General features: G+C 39.6%; 1 protein-coding gene across 2 annotated transcripts in view; it reads right to left on the minus strand.

Annotated features, from left to right (window-relative positions):
* Positions 1-18,376, minus strand: part of LOC140458103 (synapsin-3-like) — a 268,932-nt gene that overhangs the window by 166,317 nt on the left and 84,239 nt on the right. For both annotated transcript variants that reach the window (XM_072552177.1, XM_072552178.1), the window contains exon 4: positions 10,598-10,689. In XM_072552177.1, the coding sequence (XP_072408278.1) occupies positions 10,598-10,689 (92 nt within the window). The remainder of the gene's footprint in view (positions 1-10,597; positions 10,690-18,376) is intronic.

An 18,376-nucleotide genomic window follows, 5' to 3' on the forward strand; every position in this document is an offset into this window, starting at 1 on the left:
CAAAGTTACCTTTACATCTGTAATACTAGCTGAAAATGTGTTGCTGGAAAAGCGCAGCAGGTCAGGCAGCATCCAAGGAACAGGGGAATCGACGTTTCGGGCATCAGCCCTTCTTCAGGAAACGTCGATTCTCCTGTTCCTTGGATGCTGCCTGACCTGCTGCGCTTTTCCAGCAACACATTTTCAGCTCTGATCTCCAGCATCTGCAGTCCTCACTTTCTCCATCTGTAATACTCGTGAAGCCATGTGTTCACTTTGCCTTCTAGTCTCTGGCGAGAAAGAATGTGGTGTTATTCACTCTCAGCATAGACCACCTCAGTAACTTCCCTCAAACCACAGTGAGTGGAAAATGCAAAATAGTGTGAATATTTCCAACTCTGGTCTGGAGGGAGCCAGATGTAGAGACATTAATTGCCATCATCACAGACATGAATAGCAAGGCCCTTCCCCTCCTTTAAAGTTAAGGTGATGGTGACAGCCATTGGCAGATTTCCTTATTGAATCCCCCAATGTATGTCCTAGTGGTCCTTGCTGATCATGATATGGGAGGATTGCTCTCTGAACAGATATTCTCTTCTGTTGAGGACATTTACCTATACTCCACCACCACCCCCCTCCCCACCTTCCTCATCCTTCTAGTTCTGCATGATCTTTGCTTATTATCCCAATCAATGTTTGTGGTGGAAGGTGTGCCATTTTTATATATTTTAGTATAGTTTATTTTTCACTATGGGTTTTTGACTAAATTAATGGCAAATGGGTTTTATGTAAGGCTGAATGGGTTCAATGATTAACTGGTAAGCATTTCTGTAGTCATGGTGATTGTGAAACATTGAGAGAAAGACCTCCTAGAGAGTAGTGTTTTTCTTTGTTTGCCTTGGGAGAATTTTGAGTGAAAAATGTAAACAGTTATGCATTGGATATTCAAGGACTGATTATTTTCTTCTTTTGATTAGGAGAAACATCAATAGCTTGAGAAATAAAAAAGCTTTTTTTTAGCTTCAATGTGGGCAGTTCTCCATGCTTCCAAGCTGAAGCTGGATGTGTAAACAGGAGAAAATAGTTTAGAATTGTTGAAAATGGGTTATCTTAGTGTAAGAAACAAAGCAATAATTCTAGGCTAGAAATGTTTGTTTAAAACCCTGAAGGGGTTATTTAAAGCGAAGAAGGTTAAAGGTCAGTTGTATGTTCCAGAAGAGGCTGTCCTAGTCTCAAGACTGGGATTGAAACTACAGTTAAATAAAGCAATGATCAGGGTGCTAGAAAAAATAATTCTCTTTGGTGGGACTACAGTAAAGGAATGCCTTTGGAATTAGTGTAATGGAATAACATTTTTACCATGTGTTTCATAATCCTTAAATTTGTCTTATGCAAATAGTTTGGTTTATTCTATCGTATTTATTGTTAAACTCAATTCTGTAACAGTGTATTTATATTTCAGTAAAAGACTACTTGATTAATAGCAAAAACAAGCAACTGACAAGCCAGATTTCAGTCTGGGATCGGATTTGTCCAGTAATAACATCAGATGAGATCATAACTGCTTACACGCTAATCCAAGAAGGAGGACTTCAGGTCCAGCCATGTCTAGGAGTAACAGGTTTATGCTGAACATTTAAAGTCTGCAAAACCCTCTGCACCTTCTATGTAACTTTTATAACTTCAACAATCCCAGAAAGCACCAAACGTAGCATAGGGGAACAGTGGGACAAACACACATTCATCTCTGCAAATTTAAGGGAGAACTGTGGCTCACTAGCTGGAGTACTGAATTCCAAAATGGGCCAGCAAATTAGGCCTGTAGACGGATAAACTGAACTACCTGATCCACATACTCATGGTCCATGTTCACTGTGCACAAGCAAATATTTTCACTAATATTAGACTGAGTGTGAATGTGAGAGCGAGTGCATGAGCAAGAGAATATGAGCAACCATGAGAAAGAGAGAGTGTGTGCAGGACAGAGAGAGCAAGCACGGGAGAGCGAGCAAGCACAGGAGAGAGAGCCAGTGAGCAGGACAGAGAACATGTGGGTGTGCACATGTGCACTGCAAACACTATCCTGGATCATCAACGGCACTTGAAGCATCGGAAAACAGGCATTAATGAGTTCAATTTCTCACCCCATAAGCTCAATGCTCATAGTATCCAGGCGATTCAGGACAGAGTAGGGACTCTCACTTTTTATTCAGATTAGGATTTGAGCTCAGGTCTACAAGTTGAAGGTAGAGTGCATCACCCAGTACTTCGGCAAACATAGTTAGCAATAAAATATCTCAATGATAATATACAGATCTCAAACAACTCGCCCATACAATGGGAGATCCTACCCCAAATTATCACATTGCACCTCATTAAATAACATGAAGGCCATTGATCTGGGTGTGTAGGTCCCCAGGTCCCTAAAAGTGGCAACACAGGTGGCCAAGGTGATTAACAAGTAATATGGCATGCTCGCCTTCAATTTGCCGAGGATGGAATAAAAGAGTTGGAAAGCCATTTTGCAGCTATATAAAACTCCTGTTAGGCCGCATTTGAAGTATTGGGTGCAGTTTTGGTCACCACACTACCAGATGAACATAGAAGCTTTGGATAGAGTGCACAGAAAGTTCACCAGGATGTTGCCTGGTCTTGAGGACACTGGCTAGGAGGAAAAGTTAAAAGATTAGGATTGCTTTCACTGGAAAGAGGGTGGCTGAAAAGAGACATGATAGAAGTCTATAAAATTATGAGAGGCATAGATAGGGTGGATAGTCGGAGGGTTTTTTCCAGGGTTGAAGTTTCAATTACAAGGGGACACAGGTTCAAGGTGCAAGGGGAAAAGTTAAGGGAGATGTGTGAGCGAAGTATTTCACACACAGAGTGGTAGGAACCTGGAATGCACTGACAGAAGAGGTGGTGGAAGTAGGCCCATTGGTGACATTTAAGAGGCATCTGGATAGTTACATGAAGAGGGAGGGAAGAGAGGGATTCAGACTGAATAAAGGCAAAAGGATTTTTTAAAGATTATATAGGGTATGATGATCAGCACAGGCCTGGAGAGTCAAATGGCCTGTTCTTGTGTTGTACTTCTCTTTTGTCCCTTTGATCTATACAAGAGGAACAGAAAAACAAAGGACAAAGGGTGGAGAGGGAACGTTCTCAAATGCCGATATACCTGCTCCCAGTTTGACAATGAACAGTATTAATAGAGGCTGAAGAATAGGTTGTTTGATTGCCCTTCACAACCAACACATAATTCAGGTTGAGACTTTAGTTTAAATCTATGGATAAAGATACAACACAAAAATTTAAAAACATTTCATACCATGAGCAACCCAAAAGTCATTTTCTCCCCAAATCCAATTTATTCTACTTAGCTTAAAAATTCTCCAGAATTTATATAACTGTCGTCATTACAAGAGCTTGTTTGTAATCTTTAAATGGGTTGCTTTCTTTGGCTTGGTGTCAGCTTAAAATAATACAGGCTGTACTTTTCCAAAGGCAATCACTCAACCCTTAAGCAGTTCCCGCAGTCTGATCCAGCCCAAGTTCACAAACTCTTCAAAGCCCATCCTCAGCTGTGAGTAACCCTGGCTTTCTCTCATCCATCAAAATGCTGCTTCCCAGATATACATGGGCACTGCAACTTCCACTACTGTCTCTCAGAACACTCCACTGCCTTCAATTCCAAAAGAAAGTAACTGCATTAAGACATTTCCATACAAGTGAAGTTTTTAAAACCCTGTCCTTTAATGCTTCTTTTCTGGGATTCCCTGGCCAAAAGTCCAAGCAATAACTCATCCAAATTGTAGGGATCTTCTGGAAGGCAACCTAATTGGCCACTGAATGGTTTCTCTCATTCTTTCGGAAGTGTATGGTTGCCATTTGGTATCATTCTATAATGACCAAATGAATTACTGATCATCTCAGTGCACCTTCCATGACTTCAGAATGCCCTGAAGCACTTTTGAACTGATGAACTCCTTTTGTTTGTAAATGTAATCTGATAAGTAAATGAATGATCAGGAAACTGTTTTCAGGACATCTGGGAGGGATTAAATCGGTCTAGACACAGGTGATTCTCCTGATCATCTTCAACTTGTAGCAGAAAATCTTTTATGCCCTTTTGAGAATGTACACAGACATTGTCTTAATGATTCATTTGAAAGAAAAAGAATTTCATCAACAATCCAGTATTTTCTTAGTATTGTGCCAAGGTTATCTACTCATCTATCTGGATTGGGACTTGATCTTGTGATGTTTGACTCAGAGGCAAGAATAGTTCCACTGAGCCAAAACACTGAAATTTTCTTGAAGAGTTTCACTTCAGTCTTATATGTAGCTCACCATATTAAGATGTTTTTGATATATGCAACAGAAGAAATAACAAATAATGTTAAAATCCATTGCTAAAAACTGAATGATTATTATCATGTTCAGTTGTGGAAGGTATCAGGGTATTTTGTTGCACTACCAATTACATTACAGATGCAAATTTCACAACTTTGAACTCGGGGACAGTACATAACCTGGTCCTTCAAGCAATTCAAATATGTATCACTTTGACATCTGTAGTGAGTCAGACTGGTGTCTCTTGTCCGTAACTTCACATGTTGCCTAATCCTTCTCCCAAACTCTGACAGTTCAGGACTGTAATTGAGAAAGCATGTCACCATGTCTGATGTTACTAAAATGTTCAGTCTCATAGAAATGTCGCTCTTCCACTCAATTGGCCTGTATCAATTGGAGTTTTCTAGAAATAACAAGTGACCTTATTGAAAAATATTAAGATCCTAAAGAAATCTGATAGATTGGGCACCGAGTGGATATTTGTTTTTGTGGGGGAGACTAAAACTAGAGGAAATAATCGAAGAATCAAAAGCTTTCCTTTATGATAAATAGGAGGAGAAGTTTTACCCACTTTGGGAGGCTGGGGCACTGAACCTATTCAAGCCAGAGCCACACGGATGTTAGTCAAGGCCCTAAAACTTGCAAATGATGCATACTGATCTGAATTATCTTATATACTTCAAGATGAAGCTCTAGTATGACCAGCATGTTCAATATAAGTATTACTGTTTTGTAACTGTTTTTTATTCCCTCTACAGGTTATGGAAGTAGTTAGGTGAGTAGAGCTAATATCACAATCAGATCATGCACCATCTGAATGAACAGTGCCTCAAAGAGCTGAATATCCCACTTCTGCTCTGAGAAAGGTTCTGAGAAAAGTCTCATCTGCCTGGGACCAATTGAAATCCAGCTCCCTGAAGGCTATTCATTCATTCCACTTGCTGAAAACATTTATCCAGCTACATCTTTAGTACCAGCTAATTCCATTCATCTGCTTTTCTATCTCTTGGCCTCTTGGGCGGCACGGTGGCACAGTGGTTAGCACTGCTGCCTCACAGCGCCAGAGACCCAGGTTCAATTCCCGCCTCAGGCGACTGACTGTGTGGAGTTTGCACGTTCTCCCCGTGTCTGCATGGGTTTCCTCCGGGTGCTCCGGTTTCCTCCCACAGTCCAAAGATGTGCAGGTCAGGCTAAATTGCCCATAGTGTTAGGTAAGGGGTAGATGTAGATGTAGGGGTATTGGGTGGGTTACGCTTCGGCGGGGCGGTGTGGACTTGTTGGGCCGAAGGGACTGTTTCCACACTGTAAGTAATCTAATCTAATGCATTAATACATTTTTTCTTCCAAGCTTTGGCTTCCTTTGCAAATCTTTCTCACACTCTGCCAACTTGTGTTCACAACACTTTCCTAAAAAACTGTTCCTGGTCAGCTCTTTCATTACCTTCAGAGGCCTCCTCATTCCTTACCTTTCCTCGCACGTTTTGGTCACCTTCATGGGATCATTTCCATGATACCCGGGCAGTGCCAAGTGTTTCTGGGAATGACATGTTAAGATGGGGAAGAAAATCGGATGTCAGACTCACTATCGGGGAGCAACTACAGTTAAGGCAGCAAGTTTTGATAAGATTTGGTAAAAAACTCAATTGTTTACACTGCAAGAATCACTGCACAAAACTTGCCATGACTCGTACTTAGCCAAAAAAAAAACCCATAGGTTCAGCCCAGCATTTCAAAATGCAGTCATTATCCAAGTGCCAGCAATATCAATAAGCTAGATCAGTTCCCAGATCAGATCATATCTGTATGTTACTAGAGTGTACACAGTCTGAAAGAAAACAACATTAACAAAGGGATTTTCTTGACTTCAGGGCATCAAAATTACTTTAAGGTCAATGAAGTATCTTTGAAGTTTCGTCATGGCTGCAGTGTAACCAGTCTTAAAATGCTTTTAATCTTTCTGCCTTATAACTACTTAGGGAATTGCAATGAAATAGAAAGACAGAAATGAATTGTGTAATCCTATTGTTACACAGAGTATTCGGTCAGAGAAAGATGAGAAATTTAGTGTTTTAGGGCAAGTTAGTGATTTGATTGAAATTTCCTGGTGAACAGCCAGACTATTGATTGATAGGAGTCAGAAACTGTGGGAGTTGGTGAGAGGCCAGAAGTGTGACCAATCATGGAGAAGTTTTAGTTGGGCCTGAGGGAATGTTCTTGATCCCGCTGGTCCACAGGCAGTGCTATAAAAGGTGCTTAACTTCTAAATCCCTCGCCCATCTCAAAGCCAGAAAAGCCAGCAATATGCAGTTAAAAATAAAAGTCTCATTAAAAATACAGAGGCAAGCAGCTTCCTTAAAAATTTTTAGCTATCAACCCAGCTGCTGGGAGTCGATCAGTCACTCATCCTTCATCCCACCTCTCACCAAACACTGGAAGTGACTGGGAACAAGCTGGCTTAGACTCAGGTGTGGGAGAAGGTGAGGACTGCAGATGCTGGAGATCAGAGCTGAAAATGTGTTGCTGGAAAAGCGCAGCAGGTCAGGCAGCATCCAAGGAGGAGAATCGACGTTTCGGGCATGAGCCCTTCTTCAGGTGTTTAAATTTTAACTTGGTGCTCAAATCTAAAGTCTCATATTTGAAGATTAAAATCTCTCCCAGATTATTTTTACATGATCTGGGATGACCCTTGAATTAACTGGTCATATAGCTCCAATTATTCAAAGCAAATTGTGATGTTCTTTAACATGAACTGGTGTGCAACAGCATTTTCCTTCAAACTCCAGGTTCCAAGGTGACAATATAGCAGCCTTCTTTCTATAAGAGCCTTTTATAGGAAATGTGCCTTTAAACAGGGAAGGTTGCTTGTAGCACACACTTGGTTCTGAGTGTTAATCAGCCCCTTGCAGTGTGAAAGGCTGCTGATCACACGGTTGAGAGAGGAGTGTAGATGGGATCTGCTCAAGGCCATACTGCAATCATACAAATGTGGTCAGTACACCTATTTAATTTCTTCCCAATTCCTTTTGGACAGATCATGAATAATCTCAGAATCACAGAATTGTTACAGTGCAGGAGGAGGCTGGATGCATCACCTCTCCGACCTACTGCTATTCTGCGGTCTTTTCCCCATAACCCTGAATGCCGCTCCAATGTAAATCATCGACCGATGCCCACCTGAATGTCTAAATTAACTTGCCTCCAGGGAGTGCATTTCAGAGTCTACTTCTTGTGTGAAAAAGATTTTTCCCCTCCATCACTTTGTTGTTTTTACAAATTAGCCTCTCATTCTCAGTCATTTTACAAACGGAATAGATTCTGCCTGCCTCCTTTGTCCAGACACTTCATACTCAGAAAATTTCGATCAGATCTCCTCAGAGCCTTTTCTTCTACTTGACACCTGTCATGGGAACACTTTTAATTCTTTATCTTAATTTCCTAACTTTTTTAATACACCAAGCTCAGGACTTGTTTGCCTTTTGTCGAATAGATCTCAACTATGTTCAAACAATATCATCTTTGAAGGTAGCCCATTGTTCAGCTACAAATTATCCCACTATCCTTGGTTTCCAGTCTGTCTAGCTCAGCTCTGATCTTACCCCATTGAAGTCAGCTCCCCTCCAATTCTCTATTCTTTCTCTGGGTTGTTCTTTGCCCTTTACCACTATCATCCTAAACCTTCCAATACAATGATCACTTTCCCTGAAACTTTCTGTCAGACCATTTGAGCTATCCAATTTCTAGACCAGAGAGTAAAACGATTGCAAGACCCTGCAATCTAAGTTACAACTGGATAATCTTTCGAATCAAAGCTCAAGAGATTTTTCTTTATTTTCAGTACAGCTCTTTGGATAGTCTTTCCTAGAAGATTTTGGAGACAAAAAAAAATCAGAAAGTGCTCAGAGATATTTTGTAAAGGAATCCAAATAAATTTCCCGCATTTACATGAAGCATGAAGAGAATCCATCTCTGGTGCTCTGTTACCCACTGAGCAGAACTATTCCCTAGTCCATTGTACCTCACCGCATTGTGTTGTCCCTCAGAATACTACACCTCGCTGTATACAGTCTATGCACTGAAGCATACTGTGTTTCTGCAACTCAATCTGCAGAGTCCTTTCCTCGGGTATCGAGTCCTTTACATTTCACTTTAACTCACTGTGGACGGTTCTTTTCAGCGTACTGTAACTGACTGTGCCAAATTTGTCTCCACAGTTCTGTAACTCATTGTACAGAATCCTTCCTCAGTACACAACAACTCACAACGTGGTGCACTATAATAGTATTGGCCAGTATGCTGGATGCAATCAAACTAAATTTGAACCATTGAACCTAATGCATTCTTTATGACAAAGTGAATGCGGGTCAACATCTGTCCATTTCATGATGTTACTAAAAATCAACTTACTGTTGTATGTTTCTGTGTTTGTTTTCAGTTCCATGATCCTTCTCTGGGCTTAACATTTTGCTTTCACTACATTTTATTGTTTCACGGTCCTTGGTAATGTTATCTACAGCATGACAAGTATGCAATTCAATATTTAAATTATTTTGCTTTTTCACACCTGTTAAGTCACTGTAGAAGCCATGGGCAGAAACAGAATAGATACTGAGGAATAGAAAGAAAGAAAGAAAGAAAGACTACGATCAAAGCACAATCAGCTTGAAAGCTATTTAGGATTTTAAAAGAATTTTGAGAGATAGAAAAGCAGTGGGGTGAAGGGAGAAGGTTTTGAAGAAAAGGAGCAGAGTGTTTGATGTAAAAGAAATAAACTGATATTGCAGGTGTGACACATACACAACAAGGGTGGACACTAATACTCTGCTTTTACAGCCACAACAGACATTTCACTATTTTTCTCAGCCTTGTATTTGGAGCTTTCAGACATGCACTTGTTTCAAACCTGTCTCAAATCATCCATCCAAAATGTGTCTACCCAACTGTCTGAATCAGCAAACCACGTCTGTACATTTTTCAATAAAGTATTTTCTTTTTAAAACCACATTACTCTTTCACATCAGGATGGTTATTTATGGTCCTGAAAAGCCACAACACCAACAAAACACATTGGGTATTTTTTTGTTATGTAATAAAGGTCTAGACAACATACAATATTACCATTTACAAATAAGTGCTGTGGTTTAACACAATTCATGTTAAAATATTACATGTTTCTAACTAAAACATTTGAAAATAATGACAACAGTTTTCAGAGTACATCTAACAGTTAGCCAACTAAGTCAATCATTATCGCTTGCATCAATTAAGTGCAATGAGAATTGCTTGGATTGAGAAAAGCTTGAGAAAGGATGGAATTTCGCTACCCCCACCCCTCCCCCTCCCATCCCCACTAAAAGTAAAAATAAATCATCAGAACTCGTGCAGATATTGTTATTTTAGTAGGGTTTGTTATTATAGCCCTTCATGCTTTAATTTGACCAATCAAGGGAACAACACTCAAAATAATGCAGAACAATCCATTCAGTCCTTTAAACGATTTCATGGACTTCAATAAGAAGCTGTGTGATGGCGTCAATTAGTGGTTGTTAATAGGAAATAAATGGGGAAACAAAACATGGTGATTTGGTGGTGGGAAAGCCATTCAGTTGTGTTTAAGAGAACTTCTTGATATGAAAGAAAAAGCAAGGGATTTTCTGGCGCAGTGGCAGTGTCCCAACCTCTCAGCCAGTCCCGGCTGCTCCAGAGATGTGTCAGAGCAGCTCTCAAAAAGTTGATTAGAAAATAGATATGTTTTTAAGAATACATCAAATAGACAATAGCTAAAAACAAAACAAAAACAAAGTGATTTGATGGTGGGAAGGCTGTTTGGTTTATGTGTGATAACACTGCCAGGAGATGCAGGAGGTGCTGTGGGTAGCGTCCCTACTTCTGAGCTAGAAGGTCTGGGTTTGAGTCAGACGTGCTGCAGAGATGTGTAATAACATCTCTGAACAAGCAGATTAGAAAATAAAATTAGCTGACCCAGGAAGGGTTCTTGTGATGTAATGGTAGTGTCCCTGCCTCTGGACCATGAGCTGCTCCTGAGGTGTGTAATAGCATCTCTGAGCAGGTCAATTAGAAAAATATTATAAAGCAGACTAGAGATGTGTCTGCAGAACTCTCTGTCCTGGACTTGGACTTGCTTGTTAGCGTTCAACAATAAACGAAGCTTCTTATCAGTAGGCTTTCTGAGTTATTATAATTAGTAAAAGTGCACAGCTCTGTTATCACAATCCTCTCCAAACCAAAAAAGGTTTCAGTGTCCTACCTGACAACTTTAGTTCCATTCCGGATCAGCTGCATGTCAACCATACATCCTCCATTCACGTACGCGGCCAGATTCAACTCGGAGAACTCTGCCTGTGTTGATAATTGCAGGAGAAAGCAATGAGTTTTGTTGCACCATTAGTACCACATGCACAGAACTAATATCGAGACCACTGCAAAACAGAATTTGAAAACAACAAGTTAACTGTTAAGTAAGGAAATAGTAACACCTTGTTTGTAGACCAATGAACTGGATGCTGCTAAGATGATTCATTAGGTTCTATTTCATTCTGTTCCTTTCAGGTATAATTGTGCCAGATAAACATGGTCACTCATTTGAAAAAGTTAAATTCAGGATTTTATGTGCTCCATTGAGAGCTCGTAAAACTGAAAATTGAATCTGCAACCTCCTTCAGTATATGAGCTTTTGATCCCAATGAGACGAGACGATAAGGTGAAATAAAACGCAACAGAAGGCGAGATACCACAAATCACTGTGCTGCATCTTCACAGCCAATGGCAGAGCATCAAAGCAGCTAACCCTGGACATGTGCGAACATGTGCGACAAATATAAATATAAGGGAGGGGAAGAAAAAGGGTGCTAGCTCTATCACCCCATTAGCCACTGGCAGTAAACAGCACAGCACTGTCCACTGATGGCTTAATTCTCACAAACATTCCAAAAAATCTCTCTCAGGTTGGTGAGAATGACCACAAACGTTTGATTTTCCACATTCTTGGAATTTCATATGAATTAGCTTTACTGCATTGAGTATAAAAAGGGTGCGTCACATCGTTAATTTATGTAACTCAGGACAAGCGACCAGTTCAATGACCTGTTCCCAAAGGTACTTTGCGTGCCAAACACAAACATCATTAAAATTTATACCCAAAACTACAGAATGATCTATCGCAGAGCAGAAACTGGGATTCAACATGATGAATGTCACAACTGTTTAAAAACCAGCAACAGGTTTGTATGTTTTTTCCACAGAGTGGAGCCCCCCTCACCATTCTCTCCCAAATAGACAAAACTTATTGTTCTCAACCTTTTGTTGATCCTGGGCTACAGATGACTTCAGAGTACACCACTAGATAAATTTCTCAAAATCAATATAAAGAAACAGGACAGATGGAGTGTTGATGAGTAATATGTTTATATTTGTTTGGTTGACACCAGGAATGGGAGAAAACCAAATTATTTAAAAACTTTCCACATGTTGGGTTAGATCTGTTATATTATGATTCTCTCCATATAGAAATATCTCGGCTGTCATCATATCCTTTCATTAATCACAGTTTCAGGTCCTTGAAGAGAACATGCCTCCAAATTGTCTTATGCGACATTTGGCATCTATGGGAAACTGGCTTCCTATAATACATAATACCATATTGGTACATTTTTAGAAACACATATAAGTAACAATACAGAAATAAGCTATTTGCACTGACTAATCTATACTGCGACAATCCCTACTACAGAACCTGAAATCGAAAAGAATCCCACAAGTAACGAAATTACAAACAAGATACCACTTTTTGTAACTTCTAATTTAACAGTTATCAGAACCAACAAAAATTACATATTAATTAACAGGCAATGATTTTTTTTTAAAAAGCTTAATTTTAAATTAACAAATTAATATAAGGATAAATTGTATGAAACCATCAACCTCCATTATGCTCACAACATAACTGTGGCATCATGTGCAATCTAAAAGATACAGAAATTCACCAAGGCACCTTAGATAGGACCTTCCAAGCCTACGAGCTATACCATCAAGACAGACAAGGGTAGCAGATACTTGGGAACACCACCACCTGCAAGCTCTGTCCAAGTCACTCGCCATCCTGATCACTATACCTTCAGTATTACTGGGTCAAAATCCTGGAACTCCCTCCCGAACATCATTAGGAATGTAACTGCACCAAATAGATGCAGTGTTGGGGAAGACTTCTCATCACCAACTTCTCAAGGACAACCAGGAATCAGCAGTAAATCCTGGCCAAGTCAGGAGTGCACGTATCCCACGAGTGAATAAACAAAAATAGACACTGGTATTGCTTTTCTGGACAAAGATTTTACAATTTGCTTGGTCCAGTTAATATTATCAAAATAATCATTGATGATTGCTGATGAGCCATCAAGCTTTTGCATACTGGCAATGTAATGATTGTGATAAGGTCAGCAATAAATAGGAGTTCCCTGATTGGGGCTGTTAATCTGATCCAATTAGGGAGCTCTGGCTGACTGATAAAAACAGTAGCATCCGAGGTTCTGGTATTCTGAGAGCTGGTTCTGAAGAGCCGGTGCTAGAGTTAAGGACTTTTCATGAAAAGGTGACATGGTGATGGGATACTGGCCTCTTAGGAGTTTATTTTCAGGCAGTTATGCATTGGAATCCAAAATACTGCGGATACTGAAAATTTGAAACAAACACAGAATGCTGGAGAAATTCAGTAGGTCTGGCAGCATCTGTGGAAAGAAAAACAAAGTTAGCGTTCGGAGTCTAGTATGACTTCTTCAGAACACGGTTCTTCAGGAAGTCTCTCCACAACCTCCGAATTCAACAATTTCCTCTGCTCTCCTTTAAAAGAGAATCTGAACCACTCTGTTCAGTTTTTTTTTTAAACTCCTGACCTCCAATTTCCTTCGTGACTATATGTTTTTATAAAATCCAAGGTGGTTAGATGGAGTTAAGGTACAGCTCAGCTATGATAAAATTAAATAGCGGAGTAAGCCTGAGGGGCTGGATGATCTTCCCGAGGTCAGAGGCTCCTTTCCCACTCAATCAGGCAACATGCTCAATTCCCATGCCCACGACAGTGCACCTGTGATTCTGAACTCACTGTTGAGCTATTCATGTCAGTGAAATGCCATCCTCACATGCAATGGCATAGTGAACGGGGACTGTTGGCTAACAATAGAACATCACTGCAAACGTGGTCAGGGAAAATAAACAAAAGGCTTGTGGAGACATTTAGTTAGTTATTTTAAACATGCTTCTAACCAGCATCATTATACCACATCAAAACATCTGACATTGGAGAGAATTGATAGGTTGTAAACGAAAAACCGTAGATACTCAGAGACACAAAATGATTTGCCAAAATCAGGCCTGGGTTGGTCGTCTGAATTCTTTTATATATTTAGTCTCAACCTCCTCTCTACAGAGTATTGCAACAGGGCAGAAGAATGTCACGCGAAACAGTTAGATTCCAAAAACCTCCGCAAGACTGCGGATAAAATTAATGTCTGGTCTTTTCAGTTCAGGACACCATACAGAGTGTACGCCCACTAAAATCCATTAAGTGAGTCAGATGTCCTACATGACCAAAGATACATCTTCAATTTCACTTCATTTAAGACTCAAACCTTCCTAATTATTAAATACCAACTTGGGAGTTAGTGCAAATAATTTCCTCCTTCATAACTTGCCTGTTCCAATGTTTCATTGTTGTTTCACGGTAACATGAAACTAATCATTCTTGTATACGGCATTCTGTGCATAATAGTATTGGTGAGACATATCAAGGCGTGAAAGGTCATTTGTCACCTCACTCCCTTCCCATCCTCCCCCCCTCCCCGCCCCAACCACCCACCCCTGCACTAGTTGCTTCTTCTTTTCACCCTCCTTTCTGGACGGTGGCTGGATTTCATTCAGTGTCCATTGGCAATTCTCTGTCCAACCTCAACAAAGCATCAATGACTCCTAGGCATGAGCGCTCCATTCAATCATATAGTGTATCACTGCCAAGTCACACCTTCCAGTAGCTGATTTTCCTATCACTCTCTCAAGGCTCTTAAGGCCTATCATAGCAACCTTCCTGATTTGGCTAGGAACAATTAACATTTCCCTTTGTTTCTCTGTATGGATCAGTACTATATGGGATTGCACATGATCTACACAAGGAAATTTCATGCGCATCCCCACAATCCCCAATTACATTTTTCTCAGCTCACTTCTTGAGGGAGTTGTCTTTTTTCCCCAGTGCTGACTAGTCTAACTGATGTAGCCAATTTTTATCTGTGAATCTAGACAGTGACAGTCAACAAACAGAGTAACAGTCTTTAGAATCATCACTGATTATGTTCTTATCCATCTTCTACATTTTCAGCAGGATCACCGATAACAGTCAGGAGCAGTGAGAGCATTGTAATTACATTAATGGTTCTGCTCTAGTATTCCACCACTTTCTTTGTTTGACTGAGGTTAAATTGCACTGAATTGGACATTGGTTAGGCTGCTGTTGAAATATTGTGTGCAATTCTGGTCTCCTTCCTATCAGAAAGATGTTGCGAAACTTGAAATGGTTCAGAAAAGACTTACAAGGATGTTGCCAGGGTTGGAGGGTTTGAGCTACAGGGAGAGGCTGAACAGGCTGGGGCTATTTTCTCTGGAGCATCGGAGACTGAGGGGTGACCTCATAGAGGTTTATAAAATCATGAGGGGCATGGATAGGATAAATAGGCAAAGTCTTTTCCCTGGGGTTGGGGAGTCCAGAACTAGAGTGCATAGGTTTAGGGTGAGAGGGGAAAGATATAAAAGAGACTAGATTGGGTTTGGATATCTGGTCAGCATGGACGAGTTGGACCGAAGGGTCTGTTTCCGTGCTGTACATCTCTATTACTTTATGAAGTAATTTTGTACCTATGAATCTTAGCCCTGCAAAAAGGCAATTTCTGAAGAATTTAATACTTAGAAAAATTAAAAGCATGTTTGGCAATTTGTTTTTGAAGACTGGTTCCATGATCAGAGGCTGTTGCTGCAGTGTCCTCCCCAAAAAGGCACTGCAACTCTACCTTTAAACCTGTTTTACTGTCCTGTCCTGTCCTGAGATGGGATGAATGTGATCAGAAATGCAACTAACATGTGAAGGCATTGAATCTAACACTGAAAAGGGCATGGAGCTTACTGTAACTCTGCTTTGGGTCTGGTCCAAGCTGACTAGAATTATACTGAAGTCTTACTTATGGTGGTGCAATCATATGTTTAAAGTTACATTTTCACTCCTTACTATCCAATGAAAAATTTCCTTCCCCTTCCTTGGATGACCCAGTAATTAGTCAGAATTGCCATCCCTTCTCAAGAAAAAGCAGTTTTCTATTTAAAATGTTAACAAAAATCTAACTGAGACAGTGATCTCTACCATTATTAAACCCAATAGGAGAGGCTGGAAAGTTTATACAATTACTGTACAATACAAGTGCGCGTAATGTTCTGAGATACTATGTTGGCTTAACCATGCAGAGCACGGAGAATCATGTATTGACTGCTTGAATTTATGACAAGCTAGAGGGTCATGTCAGACCATGCAATTGAAGCCTACTTAATTCACATTGCTTTATTTATGAAGAGTTTAGCAGATTAAATGGGAATGTGGCTGTTGGAGTGAGAGAAGGAAAGCAAGTTAAAAAGAAAGGGAAAAAAAGATGGATAAAAGGAAAAAATCTCTAATCACAAAATGGTCATGTTATGACTAGGTGAAGAGATGTGGATCAGTGCTTTTCTTTTTTTAAACACGCTTGGTTGGCTACACAAAGATTTTCAACTTAAGCACAGAGCTATCACAGTTCAATTTAAACAAAGCTCACTGGTTCAAAATTAAGGAGCCAATTAAAAAGGTTTCTTCTGTGAAAGAACTAGGAATTTTAAAATTGACTAACCCTGAGAAAAATATAAGCCGTGACATCAAACACTCACAAACAGATTTTAAAGCTTCGAAAAGGAGGGGTACACAAAGGAATATTATGAAAAGGTGGTTTAAAATGTCCTTTTAATCCTGTTGATGTTAGGTTTTAACCAGGAACCACAGCTGTTGATTGATGACTTCTCTCCTACTCAGTCCTGAAATGTATAAATACCCATGAGTTCTTAATGTCTGTATGCCTTTCTTTCCCCAATTTGTTTTACCACTAGGCACTGTTTCCAAAAGACCTGCAAACCTGGGAGCAAGAGAACGTCTTCTAGCTCCATTGTTATAAATCCATATGCTCTGTCCATAAGATGGCTGAAATATAGTTCATTTGTGTCTTCACAAGTCGGGCTTCGCTTTTTTTCCCCATGATCAATAATCTGGAGGTGGCTTTCATTCCAAGGTGTGAAACTTCCAAAACCATGTAGATCAAGAGGAGATATTGATCTGAGTGACTGATTTCAGCCATTCTGATGACATGTTAGTTTTTGTTCAGACTGAATCTTGTTTACTGATTGTCTCATAAAGCTTGACTCAACCTGGTCAGGTGATCACTACTGTTGTCATCGGTCAGTGACTTTCTATTTTTAAACCATTTGTCAATCCACGAGAGGTCCCATGTATTAAAATGAGATAATGGAATTAAAAATGTTGTAATAAGGTTTTACTATTATCAATACAATTGGATCCAATAAAATCACATTTTAGATTACCTAGTGATGCATGAGAACCTCAACACAAAAACTGAAATATTGTTTTTTTGAATGTTTTCCCACTTAGTGCATTATACCCTGATCGACAACTTCAAAGAATCTGTTACGGTACACGATAGATGTGTAGCAAAGATTCTAAAATGTGCCAGGATCCAGAGGTCAGAGAGAATACCTTTAGTTCTCTCCAAATTTTCCATTGTCAAGAGATATAGTTATCTGAACAGGACTAGTAATTTATGTTGCAAACTGCCTCCTATGTGGAACTGGGTGAAGACTACCTTGAGATTGTCTAAGATAGAACACTTACAATCAGCAGGGCGTGCAAAGCTTTACTCAAGTCTTAGCACATTCATGGTGATGTCCACTAGTAGTGTTTTCCTACTAAAATTCCAGTTTTTGTATTCCAGCAAACAAGGAGATTGAGGAAAAGGAATTGATATGCTAATTCATTTTCTAGATGAAATTAATGTGAACACACAGACAATAATTTAAAAAAATTACTGCTCAACACAATGCAGTTTATGCAAAACAACAGCAACATCAATTTCATACTGTTTATAATAAGCCATTGTATTCTGCCAAATAATTCCAGAAAATAATCAAGACAGTGGTTTTTACATCCATATTTTTATAAAATATTATGAACAAGGTTTCAGCTAGCAACAGACGCAAAGACTAAAGGTTGCGTGTGTTTAGTTTGTCCCACAGAATGTCTGGCATTAAAGCATAGCTCCTAGTTTATTGTTTTGGAAACATACTGATTTGTAAATGGGTCACCTGCTCGTCTCTCCCTTTCTGCTCTACTCTTGAAATACAACACAAAAGGTGACTCCAAATAACAAAAATACCCAGGAACAGCACAGCCCAAATTCATGACATGCATCCTGACAAAAGAGCTTACAGTGCTAGCAATTCTTCAATGGAGCAAACCTATTTAATCAAAAGACACTCCAAAGAACAAAAGCATCGAGTGTTTTTCTGGAAACTGTGCTTGGGAAGCTACTTAAAATTGCAAAAGAAAGAAACTCTTAGAGTTGAGACAAACAGTCATAAGTGAAGAAAATGCTCATTAATCTCTATAATTACTCCAAAGGGTTCCATTTGCCTATTTACAATCAATGCTTTGTCTTTTTGCAATAGATTAATTTGTGAATTAGGAAGTGCCTATTCCACGGTCAAAATGTAATTTACATACAGATACAGTACTTAAAAACGAGTACATTTTAAATTTATATATTTTGTAGTGGGAAGCATTCTCAATCCCCACCCCCATCTCACCAAAAGAGAGTTAGGGTGCATATTTAAAGTTGGTGAAGATGATTTAGACTTAAAACAGGTGTCTGGACTCAAGAAGGTAAATCAACAATAC

The sequence above is a fragment of the Chiloscyllium punctatum genome, chromosome 32 (genome assembly GCF_047496795.1).
Source record: "Chiloscyllium punctatum isolate Juve2018m chromosome 32, sChiPun1.3, whole genome shotgun sequence".
NCBI lineage: Eukaryota > Metazoa > Chordata > Chondrichthyes > Orectolobiformes > Hemiscylliidae > Chiloscyllium > Chiloscyllium punctatum.